The sequence below is a fragment of the Carassius gibelio genome, chromosome A17, assembly GCF_023724105.1.
Source record: "Carassius gibelio isolate Cgi1373 ecotype wild population from Czech Republic chromosome A17, carGib1.2-hapl.c, whole genome shotgun sequence".
Classification (NCBI taxonomy): Eukaryota; Metazoa; Chordata; class Actinopteri; order Cypriniformes; family Cyprinidae; genus Carassius; species Carassius gibelio.
In genome coordinates, this window is record NC_068387.1 from 19,944,714 (window position 1) to 19,963,535 (window position 18,822).

The 18,822-nt window shown below is 38.1% G+C and overlaps 1 protein-coding gene across 2 annotated transcripts in view; it reads right to left on the bottom strand.

Moving 5' to 3' along the window:
* The window catches only part of LOC127933377 (B-cell lymphoma/leukemia 11B), a 49,598-nt gene that overhangs the window by 27,760 nt on the left and 3,016 nt on the right, over positions 1 to 18,822 (bottom strand). For both annotated transcript variants that reach the window (XM_052530355.1, XM_052530357.1), the window contains one exon: positions 7,898 to 8,291. In XM_052530355.1, coding sequence (XP_052386315.1) covers positions 7,898 to 8,291 — 394 coding nt within the window. The remainder of the gene's footprint in view (positions 1 to 7,897; positions 8,292 to 18,822) is intronic.

Here is an 18,822-nt window from a genome sequence, read left to right on the forward strand (position 1 = left end):
TAAACCAAACAGGTGTGAGAAAAAAGTGGGGGGGGGGGGGGGGGGGGCTTAAGGAGGAAGAAAATGGGAAGATCTGGAACAAAATGAAAATTAAGAAGGTAAACGATCCTATTTTGGTTCTATTCTTACAACATCCCCCATTCAGATGTTAAAGACACCGAAGCCTTCTATTACAGAGAACAGCAGTCTTGTTTAGAAATAAATAGGCCAAACAATAGATTTGAAATGCCTGTCTGCAGTTGAGGGGCTGTTTTCTTCAGCTTGCTTTATGATGTTTCATTACATAGAAAGCCGTTTAAATGACTGCTCTTTTTCTTAGACCAATTACAGGAGATATCTGAGACAACAGCATGAGAGCGATGCAATAAAGAGGCCCGCACAAACACACAAATGTGCCATCTCCTCTTTCTCTCCAGTACATCCGATGCCATCTCCTCCTGACCCCCCACCCCCACCCAAAACACAAATACGCAAACACACACTTACTCACACACACAAATCCCCACATCCACAAGCGCCACCGCCACCAATCACAGCCCTGACGCCAGGACATCAATTCTCGCAAGTCGCAGAAAATTACCATGCATGAATGCAAAAAAGCCTGATCAGGAGTAATTAACACGGCTTCATATGCAAATTTTATTAATGCAGAACTACAAAGTCATTATGCAAATGCAACTTTCGTCAAGCCTCTTGACAAATATTCAGAGCTCCAGCCAAAGAACAGGTTTTTCTCTCTCTCTCTTGCTCTCTGTCTCTCTCCCTTCTCTGTACTTTTTTTCCAAGGCACAGAGAATGTATAACAAGTATGTTAAGTTATTTCGAACTTTCAAAATCTTTTTTTTTTTTTATATTCTTGTGGAAGTTTCAATCTTAGCAGTAAGGCGATGATGGCCAGGCATCTGCAATTAAAAAGCTGGCTCTTGGTAATGACTGTTTGGCTTTGGAGCGAGGTAATGAACCTGTAATTCTGGGGGAAGCGTGGGGGGGGGGGTGCGGATATGAATATGCATGAGGCTCACTGCCTTTGATGATTAAAGAAAATTTTAATATTTAAATGAGTGCATGCAAAGTGATTAACTGAAAAAAGCAACGAGGCAAAAATCTGAAAAGGATTTCAAGATGCTGCGAAGAACATGGATGCAGCTTTCCTTTTTTATGGTCTATTAATGACTAAAACCGTTTTCTCTCGTTCTTTCACTCTCTCTCTCTCTCTCTCTCTCTCGCTCTCGTTTTCAGTTTCTCACTCCTCCTGGCTTTTCCTGTTCTTGCCACTGCTGGACACGTCCCAAATGCAAGGATTTGGAAGACACATCAAAAGCTAAGTAAAGGTAGCACTTTCCTGAATTTTGAAGTAGTGGATTAAACACACAGGAGGGAAAAAATTAAAGTCTGGTTCACCAAAGGAAACTGCTTTAGCAGCATGTAAGGCTGTGTCATAACTAAGGAGAATGGTTTGAAATGAGCTGAAAAGGGCCATAACAGCCAATTAATAGAGATATTGATAAAATCAGGAACATGATGGCCAGGAAACTTATAGCGCTAAATATATAAATCAAATAGATTTTGCAAGCTTGATTACATTTCACGGTAATGTAAAAATGCTAATTATTTCAAATGCAATGGCATAGCATTCAAATTTGAATATTAATCTAAAGTGTTAAAAATATAAAAGGTGCAATGGTACATCTAGTCTAGGAAAAATTCCTGCTTGCAAAATACTATCCAAAATGCAAATTTTAAATGCACATATAGGGAAAAAAGCTAAATGCTGCATTGTACAACTGAACGTAGGCAACGGCTAATGTGGTTAATGCAGACATTTAAAAAGTGAGGCAAAAAAATTAAATGGGAAACTTAGACAAAAGTGGGAAATTATCACTTCAAAACAGCCACTTAGCCTGACTTCAGGCTTTACTGAAACAACTGAAAGGGAATAAAACCAGACGAACAGCAAGAGAATTGTGTCTGAGGCAACATATTAAATCAAACACACATCAATCTGTGCACACTGATTCAGGCATAGCCTCAGCACCAGGCCAGGACATCCTCCAGCAAAGCCTTTGTGAATCTTAATTGAAAAAAATGGCATGTTTTTTCATATTATGGAATGTTTTCGATATCTCTGCGTCTGTGTTGTGTCATTATTTATTGACGAGCCCTCCCAGTGCATATGTTGATTCTGAGAGAGGGACATGTACTCTCAATTGAGATGTTCTGTGCAGCAATGGAGGATCCAAATATCTGTTTATTCTGGACTGTGCATGGTCATCTCTACTGGGCAGAAAATAAGAAAAATATATAATCTTCAGATTTACTCAAAATATCAGTCTGCTTTATAACAATGTAAAACATCAAATGGGCAGCACATGTTCCTTCTGTAAATGTAATTTTTTTTTTTTTTTTATGAAACCTACATAGTCAACCTAATGCATAATAACAAATAAAGATGAAATCTAAATAAAAGCTAACATTCAAAATAAAGCACATCATGAACCGTTACAAAGCTGGCGAACCATGCTCACACCGCACCACTGCAAAATAAATACTCGGACAAATCTTTCTGGGCAAAACCTCAAAGATAGGTAGGAAGTGAGGGCAGGTAACAGGAACCGGCTGGCCAGGCTCAGTATCACTGTAGCCAGGACCGGATCGTTCTCCAGAGAATTAAAAACTCTGAGATTAGAGATACACCAAAATCTCGCTATTGAGATACAATAACCACATTTTATCACTCAGAAATAAAATCTGAAGTACACTGCAAATAATTTACAGTGTGCTCTATAAATAGAACATAATCAGTTTGCGTATTTGAATAATTAAGATGCATTTATTATTTTAATATTCAACTTTATTGAGCTGTGCTAAAGTTTTCAGGTACCAAAGCTCTGATGTGCACAGTCAACTATGATTCATTTACTCTGCATGCAAAAGTGTCTATTGAAATAAATAATGTGATTTTATTCAGTTGGTCATGTGATCTCAAGATGGCGGCCCCCATGAGGTGAATTGTAATTTATATATATATATATATATATATATATATATATATATATATATATATATATATATATATATATATAGGATAAAAGGAAGAAGGACACTATTCATATTACTTTCAGTGCAAATGTAGTATATATTATGTGTATGTATATATATATACTAAAACTGGGGTCTGTTTTAGACATATTTTGAAGTTCATTCCTTTATGTGTTAAAGTTTTCAATTTATTACAAATAAATATATAAAAAATAAAAACTGAGTGCACATTTAATTACCATTTACAATGAATCTGTGACCATCCAATATACTGACACTGAGGGTGTCAGGCCCCAAACATCAAGCGTTTTGGCTCCTGATCAAAAAATTTGCATAACACCTACAAATGGTTCTGGCAATAGACTCGAGATGACATTAATGGCAGGTGCGGGCTGCAAAGCGACGAGGACTCAGCGGTGTGATCACTCTCAAGGAGAGGCAGGGTGAGAGAGGAAAGTGTTTGAGGTAAATTTCTTTATAAATATAGCATGTCTCATGAAATATTCACCGCGACGATCTGGTGAGCCAAGGGTCAGAAATAACTCTCCCTGTCGCAGCACTTGTTAGACGTGTAAAGATGTGTGAGTGTGCTTGGATGGTGTGAAATCGAGAAAGGGAGAGAAAGTGAAACGCTGACAGAAACAGGGGCGCATCATGGCAAAAGACATGTCCACCCATCCCACCACGTGGCCAGTTGGCGTTCCTATGGTGACAGAATGCGAGCTAACTCATGCAGCCTGCTGAGAGGTTTTAGATTGATCACCAATACAATTGTACAGCATTTCATTTTATTTATTTTTGTCACTTTTTAATAACAAAAATGATAATAAATTAATGTTTATTGCTTCCTCAATACAGATATATTTCAAAACCCCTAAGTATTAAACTTCAATTACTTGCTAAACGGCTTAAAAAGCATTAACAATTCATCTTTATTTAATAATCTGTATTATCAAATTAATAAATCAAATATTTGTTTTAGATCATTTGAGAGTAACATTGATAGAATGTTCTGCCTTTGCAGAGCAAATTTCGGTTAGTCTTTCTTATACCTATTTACATACCGAAATGTGATTAGCCTTAATATAACTAAACATACCTAAAACCTTTTTCACATGTCTTGAATGTCAGTCAACATAATATGCTAAATAAAACCAAAGAAAAAATGTAATAAAACTGAGGTAAATAATAATCTGAGAAACCAAATACCCTAATGCTCAAAATACAGAAATACATGTCAATACAGCACTGCAACCAAATATATCTGAATAAATCAAAACCCTTAAAAAAATGGTTGCTTCCTATTTGTCACTCTCATTTGCATACTGATATTTAAGGCAACCGCAAATGCAACATTGGTTTGAATGGTACATGGCTACATCACCACACATGCACACCAAGAAGAACTTGATTACAACCAACACCGAACACTCAGAGAAACAAGCCTCTATTTACGCACATTACTTTACACCACATCTGATTCGGTTTTCTTGAAAAACTAAAACACAACCATCCCTGCTGGATGCTGTAGAACACAAACAAACAGAGCTTGACACAATCTTCCACCATCACACATGCATGTTTAAAATGTACACATTTTGCATCTGATCACTTATATGTCACAAAGTCAGTGACTGAGGATTCTTAAGCATATTTTGAGAATGAAACATCAGTAGGCAAATAAAAGAGAGGAATATTAAGCTCGCATTTCCTGAAGAATTTTGATTAATCCAGCTGTATTTAGACATGAAAGTGTTAACTTGACCAGTTTAGACTGAGTCTACCCTTAACCAAAAATGCCTGTTCTAAGATTGCATGCATAATATTATCTCAAATTCTTTTGTTTCAGGTTTGTGAGATCATATTAAATTATTGCTCTTTAATTAAGGCATCCTCAAAGCGAGAATCTGCAGCACAAAGCATTATGGTTCACAGCTCCTCTATCTGAGATCTATAATTAAATAACAGGTACCATTAAATGCCTGGCCAGCTTCAGCAGGTTAAGTCATCTAGATGCATTAAAGGGTGGTAAATGTCTTATTTATTTGTTTATTTATGTATGTATTTCACATTTGGACTGCTTAATGGTGCACAGCGGCAACAGCTAGCTATGTCGGCCCTATCTCAGGGCCCTATTTTTCAGTGCCTCGGAACTGTTTTAACCTAGTTGTGCATGTCGGGCTCTAGTGGCTCGGGCACGCAATCCAAGCCCTCCCAGTGCCCCCAGCAGCAGCTCCTATTGCCTGAGGGTATGCAGAATGGCATATTTTATTCAATTAGGGCTATTAAATATAATTAAATTCTGCTGAAACTTAAGATGGCTAAGTGGCAATACAATACGGTGCTGAGCGAGCCTGTGTCCTGCTGATATTTATGCGAGAAATATTGAATTCAACCCTCAAGTGGTTCCTCTTCGATGGCTGTCCCATATTGTCATAGATAACGCTGACTTTTTCATACACACTAATAAAGAAAAAGCCACTAGGAGAATTATCGCTAAAAGCAATTTCAGTAATCAGAATACTTTATCACAAGGTCTTTTTCAACTGATTATAGGGTTTCCGGAGCAAAGCACACAATGTTTAGTTATCATCACGCCCCAAGAGAACAGCTCCGTACTGTATATGTGACTTAATGAAGTTGGCGTTTAGAACCTTCTCTCAGCCAAAAACCAAGAATCACTTGGATGATTTTCTTCCTAAAGGCCCGTAATATATGCAAGATATGAGCCGTGACATTGGGAATGTTAATTTCAGGAAGTAAGGCCTGAAATGATGCTCCTCCTGTTGGAATATTGGTGAATTGCATGTGAGATGCCAAGAAGAAAGGGCTGATGTGATGGAGGTTTACGTGTCGGAATGAAGCGGTGGAGTTTAAGACCTGTCACAACATTGCTGATGTGTCAAGGTTGCACAGACCGTTTAATGAAAAAATCAAAATGCACTCTGGCCTGAAAAAAAAAGAAGAAGAGGGAACTCTTGAGAAAATAATGTTGGTCTAATCCGAGTTAGCTCTTAGAATCTTATTGATAGATTCAGAAGTGGTCTTCCTCATCAACATATCTCTCACTCTCTCCCGCATTCTCATGCTTTCTCTCATTTCTCCACTTGAAGCTGGCAGATGGATATATTATAGAAGAAGAAAAAAACTAATTCATGAAAAATGATCTGTGCTTTGCTAGGCAAGAGTACCACTGCTATTTTCAAGGCGGAGTGGCTGAATGTTTTTTTGCGTGTCATTTTCGGTTTCACGTCGAGAACAAATGGAACGGGAAAGGTTTAGCATAAAAGAATACTTTAACCTGCTGGGAGGCAATTATGAATACAAGGCAGCGTGTGAGTGTTTAGCCGCATGCTCAAGCTGACATTCAAGCGTCTTAATCACTTTCAGAGGATGTTTCATCTGCCGTTATATTCTTCTATGTGAACTGCCTCCTTCTCCAGTCCTGAATTAATGAAAGGTGTAAAATGTACTCTTGCTAACTGCAATATGATTTACAAAGGTAAATGTTCATCTTTAATATGCCATTTTTCAAATTCTGACGTTTAAATGAGACCAAATCTACAAATGTGGATCAAAATAAAGAGATTTAGTAATTTTATGACATTGACTGAAATAACATTAATTGGACAATCTGATTCTATCACATACATACATACATACATACATACATATATACATACATACACATACATACATACACATACATACATACATACATATATATATATATATATATATATATATATATATATATATATACACTGGTGCACTAAAACGAACACTGACCTAAAGTTTTTGGTGTATGTGGTTAGCAAAGCACACGTCTAACAGTCAGTCTTTGAAAAGGAAACATCAACGACGAACTATATTGGAACAGTTTACACGTAACTGTGTTGACGCTTGCATCATATTTCACAACTGAGGCCAACACTCTCTCGGTGTAAGCCTCCCAGTCAGTCAGTCTGGGAGTGAAGTCTGCCTGCATCATGTGAGGTACGGAGTAATTTAGCAGCGGCCTCATTATTACAGACATTTAAATACACGAGGCTTTGTGGTGGCACGGAATAAATTGTCTCCGATGCCGCGGGTAACTTTCGCAAATAAGGATTGCGAGGCATTAAAAAAACGACGTTATTAAAAACCGAGGCAGTGTCATAATCCGCTCCCCTGCATTTCCCCCGGTAACTTTGTCCAACCTAGAATATTATTTTATGAGACCCATTTCCCCAGATCCCTCCGGGTTCTTTGTGAAGGACTTGACTGCACTGTTTTGTAAGATAACTGCGAGAGTTCTCTCCCTACAGCTGGACTAAACTAAACTGCCTCTTTACCCCAATTCAATAGGAAACTCACTCTTTTAATCCTACTCTATTTCTTTCTTTCTATCCCTCTCTCTCTCTCTCTGTCTCTCTCTTTTAAGCATTTGAATTTTAATGAGCTTTTCACCTTTTAAGCAGATGGCTCAGGCTGGATTTTTCCATGAAAGTAGGGTGAGTTCTCTGTCACGTCTTGCACAATTTGTTTCAACTACCAGAGTCCTTCAGGGGGTTTTAGGGCTTTGAGTCAGTAATGTGATGTTTCACTTTGCACGGCGTAGGCTCCCCTAATGAAATCAGCTGAAGGAAAAACAATCTCTCTTGAGGCTTGCAGATGAGCGGTATCACAATCACTACAGGACGCCCAGAGTCCTACCGAGGTAAATGAAAGCATGTCTCCCTTTGTCTGCAACTCTGCAGGCTGTAAGTGTACATTTGCGCACATCAGTATTTGAAAACAGTCTAGCATGAGAGAACGTGTGAGTTCATTAGCGTCAGCTTTGTACGCCTGCTCAAAACTTTTCTGGAGAGAGTTTGACCTACCTGCCAGGCCGCTTTCTTGCTTGGGGCAAATTCCTTTTGGGGGTGTCAACAGTCTCTCATCCTCCTCTTCAGGTGTCACCTGGATTCCAATTTCGACCGGTTCCACCACTTTCCTCAGCTCTGCACGGGGCGGCGAGGGGCTATTGCGGTCCATCATCTTGTCGTAGCAGCTGTGGCCGGTTGTCAAACCCTGACATTGCTTTTTCTTGTGCTCGATGAAGAGCAGAATGTCCCCCAGTGGGAAGGTTAGTTGGCACTGGCCACAGGTTAGGAGGTCGTGGTCGGCCAGGCCCGGAGGGAGAGGCCCAGGCATGCTGGGATCCAGCAGCGGGTGAGGGTGAGAGTGGAGATCAGCCACGGACAGTCTCGCATCCACATGCTCAGCTTCCGCTATAGGGGAAAGCGAAAGAAAGAAGCATTTTTAGATAATAGGAAATTCTTAATAAATGCTCAATCTGTGCCCAAATAAACAGTGCATATTAGTCTAAACAAATTAAAAAAATGATTTAAATTAATAACTTACTCTGCTTCTGAAATGAGTTTTCTTTCTGCTGATATAACCAAGACCATGTGGGCAAGGAAAAATATTGTCCAATAATAGCACAGAATAATGTCATAACCCGATTTACCAGATTTCACAATCCTGATAATTAAAGTGAAGTTCCGCCTTAAAATAATTTCCACATAATATACTGTTTAACTCTGAAATATATCACTTCATGCATTTAGATTCATTACAATTCAATACAATTCTAGACTCGAGTGAGTAAAATTATTATTTAACAACATTAAAATTAATATTTTTTGTTTCAGTTTTACTCTGAAATACATCACTTCCTGCAAATTAAATGGGTCTTGGGTAAAAATGTTTTTTTTTAAATTAACATAGCATAACATAATACACCCTCACGATCCAATCAAAACCTTATAAATAAAATCAAGTCTCACTCTAAATTATTTCCTGCTTAATATTCGGTTTCACTCAGAAATACACTAATCACTTTATGCAAATTAAATGCATTAACAAATGTAGATTCATCTTTAACTCATAATTTGCCACTTTATTCTAGCCATGCATCCCTAACTGCCTTCACACACTAACAAAAAAATTAAAAATAATCATATATCAGTGAGGGAAATTGAAATAAAATAAAAATGACATGGAATTTGAGATATAATCACACATTTTCTAAGAGTTCAGGGTCAGGTCATTTAGCATTTAGTTATTTGGCAGCTTGTTAAAATAAAGGAAATGAATGTTGGGGCCCGTTTAAGCGTTCACCTACATCCCATGACAGTCCCACTAAACTTTGAGAGCAGAAAATAAAGGCAGACTTAAATTTAATCATCTCAGCGGCCACACACGAGGCGCCTCACTCTAGTTCAGCATGTCCTGTCTTTAAAACCACCCAACTCTTGATAAACATCCATATTTGAGGCCGAGACCCAACAGCAAGGCTCTGTTATTAATATACAGTACAGTACTTGTGAATTTGAGAATGAGACTGCCAGACCTGAAAACAGAAAGTCTGAAGAGAGAAGAAAGAAAAAAAAGCAAGAAGCAAGGAGGGAGGGCTCCGCTTTTGGCTGTAAGAGGTATTTGCACAGCCATGAGAGAAGAGGCCCTGAAAGATCTTCTGGTTGATTCTGTCACCTAGATAAACAGCGCGGAGCAGCGGGTCCTCAAACCACAGAGTATGCTGGACAACCTCCGTCCATCTGCCTCCATTTTGAAATTACAGCTTCACCTTTCAGCACGCGGCCACAATCGGCCCTTTGTAGCCCAACGCAGAGTACAAGAGGACTTATATCAAAGACAGTAGAGGCCCTTGACAAAGCCCCCTCGGGACCCCCTGACAGACAGCTCTGTTGATGTTACATTTGACAGCTTATCCTTGCGCCATACTAATCATAAAATCTAGACAAAACACCTCTCTGACTGCCACTTTAAACTCTTCAGCTTCCTGTCACTGCTTTCATGCTCTTTCTACTCAACACGCTGCATGATTTGGGTGAAAACAGGAAAAAAAAAAGAAGAAAAACACTACCATAGCAACACTTAGAGCCACACACTGAGCAGGTGTGGATTTTTGAAGTGCACATAAATCTGGAAGGAGAATGAAGGGAGGAATTCTCAAATTTTCAGAGCCTAAAGGACAAATGTGGGATGTTTTTAAAGAAACAACTACCCTGTTGAACAACCCATGGAAGCACAAATGAAAATTAATTAAAGCTTGGCCTGTGCATTTTACATGCTTTTTATCAATATCAGGTCTAAAAGCCTCTTTGAGAAATGCAATGAGAAGAGGCAGCCGGCGATAGTGACAAAGATGGAGGAACAGACCACACTGCTCACACAACACAGGTAGTCCTGTTTACATCTCCCAGAGGAACCAGCTAACCACTAATTTTCGATGATAAATTACAAGCAGTCTGCACATCCATCTGCAATTTGTCAACGGTCCAAATTATGAATGCAGATTTTTAATGTCAAGCTCAGAATGCAGCTTTGAAAACGAAACCACTAAAACCCCTCTTATCTTTATTTCAGACGATACGTACTACATTAGAGCAACTTTAGATGTGCATCCTGTTAAACAACAGCATCTAAAGACTTTGAAATCACATTGAGAATGCATTTCAATTGAATAAAGCTTTGCAAATAATATATATATATATATATATATATATATATATATATATATATATATATATATATATATATATATATATATATATATATATATATATATATACCCCAACTAAAACATATAGGAGCACACACACCCTTCAGGCAATATAAGGCCATCTGTGCATTAGTCTGAATGTAAATAAAGAGAAAGGCCTGCACAGAGACTCATCAACCTATGCAATACACTGCATAAAAAAGTCTGTGGCTACATTGTAGGTACTTAATATTAATAAATAATTTTGTTATTTACATTTTAATATTTATTTATTTTGAATCACAGACACACACACACACACACACACTTTTTATTTATTTATTTATTTTTATTTTTGAAGTGAGAAGCTTTTGTGAGAAAATGTCATTTTACATAATAATGTTCCTTTATTTTAAATGTTATGCTTAAAATTAAATTATTCTTTAAATAATTTTAAATGTGAGGACTCTGTAAATAATTATCTCTGGGGAACAAAAACTGTTTTACATATATCTGTAACTGTACTTGCACCTGTGAGCACATGCAAAAAAAAATAATCATATGCAATTGGACCAATAAATGAAGATTGCTTGCAGCCGTTTACATGAGCAATATGCGTGCATGTTTTTATGTCACGCATTTGTGCATCCTGGGAAGCTGCACCAGCAGAGACGCGTGCGCGCAAACATGCACAAACACACACACACATACACACACACAAATACACAAACAAACACTACTACAGGAAGATGTATTAAAAAGACAACATGAAACACAGAGCATACTTTGACATTTGTAATAGATAAACAGCTATAATTCAGCAAACAGGTAATAAGTTGTACAATAAAATAAAAAAAAATAAGTTATAAGCCGTTATTAGCTCTTAAACTGCGTAACAGGAGGTAACGGTGAGATTGCAGCCTCTCTATAGCCTGGGAGAGAATTTGAGGTGCGCTAGTGGAAAGCGTTAGTTTAATGTGTCATAGGTCTAGCACAGACCTGAATCAAAGTGACAGCTTGTAGAAAAAAACCCAGAGTGGTAAAAAAAAATGTGCACAGCTGAAATTTTCTCTTTCCCTCTGTCCCCTTCTTTGCTCTGTCTGTGCCAACCACAGGAAACACGCTGCTTGCAAGCAATGCCACTAGTACGCACTTCAAAAGAAGGGACCCCCGTACACACATACACACATACACACACATACACACACAAACCAGGTGTTGTAATCATGTAAACATACGCAGAGTCTTAGACTTTCCCATAAAGTCTTAACTTATCCTTACGTGAGTTAAACATTTTAAGATGTTTATTATTCAATCTCTTGTCATTTAAAACCCTTATGAAGTTTTTCCATTTAAGCATCTTTAAATATATATCTTTTATATATATATATATATATATATATAGAGAGAGAGAGAGAGAGAGAGAGAGAGAGAAAGAGAGAGAGACACACACATAAATACATACATATTTATATATATATATATATATATATATATATATATATATATATATATATATATATATATATATACATAGAGAGAGAGAAAGAGGATACGAGAGAGAGAGAGAGAATACGAGAGAACTGTGATTGTAAAGCAAAATTTCAGTGATTAATGACTTAAATTCAGTAGACGACTGAATACATGGACAACTTTCATGGTGTTTCTATGGAAAATAACAGCTCAGACATTCTTCTAAATGTCTACTTTTTGCTTTCCACAGGAAAAAAGAAAGTCATACAGGTTTGGAAAGACTAGATGATAAATACATGACAGAATTTTCATTTTTAGGAGATCTTTTCATTTAAATAACTCTCTGGAAGGTATGAGATTGAACTACGCAGGCCCGATCCGATGGTGTACGTTTCCTGCTCTAGGCAAACAGGTGAGAGTCTGCAATTCCTCACAGTCACACACACTCACACTCTCACACACACTCTCATCCACCAGCGATAACAATGCTGTCACCAAGGTAACATTACAGCTCATGATTTCCTCTGATCCCTCAACAAATACTCCATATAATTCTATCAGGGCCACCGAAATGTCAAATGTTATTTGTCTTTATCAAGCACTCTCTGGCAGCCAGAGAGAAAGACAGTGAGGGACAGGGGAAGTAAGAAAGCCTGAATAATATTTATAGCTTGCTAAAAAATGATTATATGAAATGAAATCTCGACTGAAATGCTACATTGAAAAAAGTGCAAAAAATAGATGTTATTTTTCATGCACATGCTACCATAACATCCTGAAATCAGTAAAACATGGTAATGTTCAAAATAAGCCTCATTAACCTAAGAAATCTACATGTATATGACTCAGAGTGAAGTCTAAATGGGACTTCAGTAAAACATAAAACTAAAAAAAGACTTGGCTTCCAAAAACGAATGCACCACAAGGCATGTCTTAACACAGTTTTGGATTTATCCTTTTCCATTCTGGATTTACGCACCATTGTTCAGGGGCCCTCTGACTCATTCTTAACAGAGTCTTTTTGTTTGTGAGGAACCAAATTGCTGTTGACAGGTATTTGGCTGATCATGGTACAGTCTGTCTTTCCCTCCAAAAACACACAAAGGTCTGCGAGTGATGTAACAGCGCTTCAGCAGCCCCGCGTTAACAAACCTTTCATCCTCGGACTGTCACCCTGCAAACCCCACCATTAACGCTCAACGCTATTTGGCTCAAAGGTGAACGGTTGAGATTTTCCGTAGTGATACCAGAAAGAAAAGTCAGAGTCAAAAAGGTTTTGGAGGGTCTTTTAGCCATTGCAACTGTTAGGGCCTATAATTAGACAACACACCATTTGACGGATTTATTTTTTTATTTTATTTTTTTACTGGGTCCATAAATTTTCCTATTTAAATCTTGAAAGACTTTATAATGCTGTCCAGATATAAAGATTTACCAAGCGCCAATTAAAGCCATTCATATAACTGTGTGTGCGGAGGGGAGAGCGTGCTGAAAATGAAAGCCGGTCTAATCAAACAATAAAAGCTCTGCTTTACTGTTTGTGCGTTATTTTCCTGTTTCCCATCAAACCGAGCCGCACAAGAGCAGAAGCAGTGGGTGGGGGCTTCGCTAGTCACGCTGCTACGTACACAAATCTCACCACCCCACAAACTCCGATTCTGAAATACCCACCCTGAGCCGCCCGCTACCCAAGTACAAAACACAGATGCAGGCTAGCTGAGTAGCACAGGCTGGATTTGGGTTGAGCTTTCCACTCAGACGGCATGCAAACAAACAAACAAACAAACACACAAACAGGTTGGCAAAGAGGTAGCAAGTTAACAACAGCCGTCTTTTTAGTCATTTCACATTCGCAAAAGGCCTGTGTAACTCATGCACATGTAGCAACAGCACTTACAGGAATCTATCAGGAATTAATTAGTCTGTCATTAATCTGTAACCCACAGTCAAACGCATTGACCCTCAAAACGGAAACCTCTGCCTTGTGCTAAGCCTCTAGTTTTTTCCTGTTTTCTCTTAGTTAAAAACTTATCTGTGACCTGTTTGTTTAGCTAAAAATATGACATAAAACAATCTTCCACAAGGGACACCATCATGTTTGAGCTCTGTTAGCCTGCAGGCCTTTGCAAATAGTGTGAAATAAAAACCAAAGCGCTGTGTTGTATTTAGCTGAGCACTTCTGTGCAGATGCAAAGGTTTTAAAACCCACTACTAAATGCGTGCTCAGTGGCAGCGGTGTGCATGTGTGAGCGTAAAGCATGGCGCTTGTGCAAATGAAGCTGTTAACAAGAAGAGAACAGGGATCATCGTGGCACACAGCAGCGGCGGCGGAGCTTTAAAAGCGTGATCCTCGGCCACTGTGGTGGCGCTAGGCCATTGTTTAATTAAAAAAGGGAGGGAAATAGAAAATGAGTCGTCTTGCAGGTAAAAAGAGATTAACATGATGATGTCCACTGGGAGCCCATCTTAGCATCACTAACCATTTATCTCATCAGGGAGATATTACCTAATATTTTCACAAGGAAAGGAATTATGGGTAGCTGAAATGACTAAATATCACCGGAAGCTTAGCATCTTTTTTTTTTTTTTTTTTTACCCTGCAAAGGTTTTGTTTCTAATGAAATAGCACCAAAAAGACATGTATATCACAATCATGGAGCTAGTAACACACTCCCACACAACACGCTCATCTGACGCACAGGAAGCAGAGCGTTTCAATGCTCAGAGCCGGTCAGAACTCAGCCAGCTGTGGGACGTCAAACACTCAAGCCGCTATTATGAGTGTCTTTGCCTCATAAATCAAGCCATGGAAAACTATGCCCACTTTTGATGCCGTCCAAAGGATTCAGCCGCCTTGATGCATTCATACTGACAGACAGGCACAGACTTCTGTACATTTAATCAGAGACAGCTTTCTGTAGCTCTGTTACTCTCCCGCTCGTGGCGCAAACAAAAGCCACCTGAAACTGAAAGGAAGAGAGAATATGCAAGCATATTAATCAAACGTGCCAGGCAGACATTTTGCCCATTGTTATGGGGAGAGTGTAAGCTCTGTAGAGCCCACCATTTTTTTTATATCACAGACTCAAATTTATTTATTTAGATGGCAAAAACAATAGGTCCTCAGTCAGAAGGGCCCACAAGTTCCAGAGCCACTTCATCATTCACTTTTTAAGCATACTTGGCAAAACGAACAAGGTGACGTTCAACCTAAATTTGTTTGTTTTGGTGTCACACTTGATGTCCTATCTATATTTAAAGCTACACCTATCAAATACTTATTGCACATCTAAATGAGCACCATGAAGCAATCCAGCTCTCACAGGAAATAATTTAATAAGTTCTTGAGTGCTAAAGACAAAGTAAAAAAAAAAAGAAAAAAAAAGGAGAGAGAATGACAGAGCCTTCATGTTGTAAAACCAGCTGCTGCTGTGAGGCGTTGACAGTTTGCATCTGAGCATGTGTGTTAATGGCAGTATCGCTTGAAACATCTATGCAGAGTCGCCGGAAGCCACAGTCCCCTATTTCACTCAACTTACCCATTTAAGTACATTTATGAAATATGTTTTTACACATTTCAGAACTGCCTTCCACCCCCTCTGGCAGCCTTAGAGCTCCCCCTAGCAGGTCATGGCCAGCACACTCTGCACTCAAATGTAACATGGCCCAATTCAGCACACAGAGAAAATGTAATAAGAACAAGGACATCTGATTCCCCGAACTGTAACAGAAATAAATAAAATAAGCATTTTAATAGCAGGCTTAAATATATTTTCAGTTTAGTTTGACTTAAAATATGCCTTGTGTAATTCTAAATAATGCCCTGCCTATTTCATACATAAATAAGCAAACCTTCTACTAAAATAGAAATAAATTAAATTAATAAATCAAAGAATAAAAATGGGAAAGACATTGACTCTGGATTTCTGCAGCTGCACAGCTCCCTTGTATTAACACCTGTGTCTGTATCCAAACTCACAGTGCTATCTTGAATTAATATTTTTTTTCAAATATGTTATTGTTTATATCAAAACAAGTATAATTGTGTTTTAATGCAAGCTATTATCATAAAAGTAAAATCTTTCATTCGTAATGACATTGATAAAAACGTGTTTCCTAAATGCATTCAAAGCAAAGTTCCGATAAAAACTGTTTCCTGTGCTGGCAGGTCTAATGTGAAACATGCATCTTAAGCAAGAGCTGAAAATGTATGCTACAACTTTATAATTCCGCAGCTCACCAAAGAAAAATTGCCTTCTCGCTGTAATCTGATTTCCTTCATTTGACGACGACATCTGTTACCTCACTTTCAGGTTTATTTGAAAGCGCTACATTATAAAACAGTCTGTGCAGTGACATGAAAACTGAACAGGTGTCAAAAATCACATTTAAATTCGGACAATATAATGACACATTCACATGGACACTTAGATGAATGCAAACATTTAGAAATATGTCTGCAAATTATAGTAACATAAAGAATGTTAAGGGTTTGGAAGGCATGTGATATTCATAATTAAAATACACTTCAGTCAATAGCATATAACGAAAATCCCAACATGTAATGAAAATGCAAAAATGCGCTAAACACTGCAACTGGTTGCATTTCACACAGAACTAATAAACCACTGGGTTTATAGAATATGCGTTTGAGTGGCATAATGTAGCACACAACCACAGCCTGCCAAACCATTAAAACTACTGATGTACAGCACTGCAAAGTTCGCAGATCGCTCACGCAGAGAACACATAAATTACTGTGGACATAAACTACACACACTTGAGCAGACAAAAATTGCTCACTAACTTGAGGCTAATCCAGCTAAGACACGGTGGTAAACAAAAGCTAAATACCACAGAAAGACATGCTGACGAGCAGACATGCACACACACACACCCTTGTTTACAGCTCCAAATATGCCGTCAAAAATTTAACTCTGAGGTTGGGACCACACTGCTTTTGACCTTAACATTTAAAGCAAAATTTGGCAATTTAACTATTACAGAGAAAAAAAAAAAGATATGTCAACTGTCATCCACATTTTCCTGTTCTACAAAGAAGCTATTTCACATAATCAGCCACATATCAAATGGAATAATAGTGAACAAGGGTCTTTGAGCTTGCACATTTGCACACACACACACACACACACACACACACACATACATAACACCAGCATGCATTAAGAGTTCATCCGCTGCCTACCACAAACAAAAACACTCGTTACATCAAAATCATAGCCACAATCAGCATGTGAGGAGAATTCTAAACTACGAGGAAAGATGCACCCCTAAGCTCAGATGATTATCTGCTAGCACCTGGCCTACATGGCCTCTGCATAAAACCCACTAAATTATCATTCGTTTGAGGAACCTCTCTGAAGCGCTATATATTCAGTCACCGGTGATGCAATGAACACCTTTCAATCTCTAGTTTCTAAGAAGGAGAAAGTCGGCCACCACCACCCCCCCCCCCCCCTCTCTCTCTCTTACTGTGTGCATGTAAAAAAATATATACAAAAGCTTGATGCCTAAACCGGCGTCTACTTTACTCTCTGCACGTCTGCATTTGTGTCCGTATGTGTGTGTGTGTGTGAGAGAGAGAGTGTGTGTGTGTGAGAGAGAGAGAGACAGAGAGGGAGACCGAGAGAGAGAGAGAGACAGAGAGAGAGAGAGCACACTCAGGGAAAGTTCCTTGGTGTAACTGGAGCATTCTGAAATTTAAAGCCCAAATTAATAACCTCAGCCATTGTACATGCAATGACTGATGGGACATGTGATAACTATAGCGACAGAAATTCAGAAAGGGACATTTTCTACAAAACCAGAATGATTGTTTTACACACATACTGAATGAATGGTATTTCGCAGTAAACAAAATCAGTTTGCATACATGCACATGCTAGTGCACAATTAAATTGGAAAAATATATATATATATATAAATTACTGACATAATCGCATATGCAGACGACATACAAAAAGAACCGTGCATGCCCTACGGCAAAGCTAGCTACATGCAATGCAAGCCAGATAATGTGCATTAAAAGCATTTCCATTCTAATTTGGTCATGAGTCATAGTTATAATTGTAAGTTGTAAGTCATATTTGTAAACTCAACAGCAAATTCAAACACACAATGCAAAGGCATGCTAAATGTTTACAATGCAACCGCATATCTATGTGTATGTACAGTAACAGATTAAGCTATTAACAAAAGAATGGTGAGTGTGTAAATGTATATACTGTATGCACAACATTCATGGCCCTAACCCTGCAACACAAAACAGATTTGGGTGGTATTACATCACAAGGCTCTGCTATGAATTATCTAGTTTCTGTAGACTACACTTAAGCATGAATATGAAACTAAACTCTGGACAGATTTCATTTTCTTTTAAGAGATTAGATTTTTTTTAACTGTAAAAGGAAAAATGCACTCTAGGAAAAATACAATGTTTTAAAATAAATTGCAGGACTTTTTTACCGCAAATGATGTAAAATTCTCTCAAGGAAAAATCTAAAAGGGAAATTATATCAAGCAATAGAATATAACTTTGTCAGGAAAAGTCTCTCGATATCAGTGTCTGCCTCACATTACCTACGCTTTACAGTCACAACCTTGACTCGGGGGCAAAGCTAAGTGTGAGAAACAGTATCAGACCTATGCCTGCTTTGTTTCTTTGTACACACATACTGATATAGCAAAGTTAAGTTTTCTCAACAAAAATAAAGGCATAGTATAAAAAGATGAGTAGTGTAAGAAGCCAAAAAGTTTTCTTA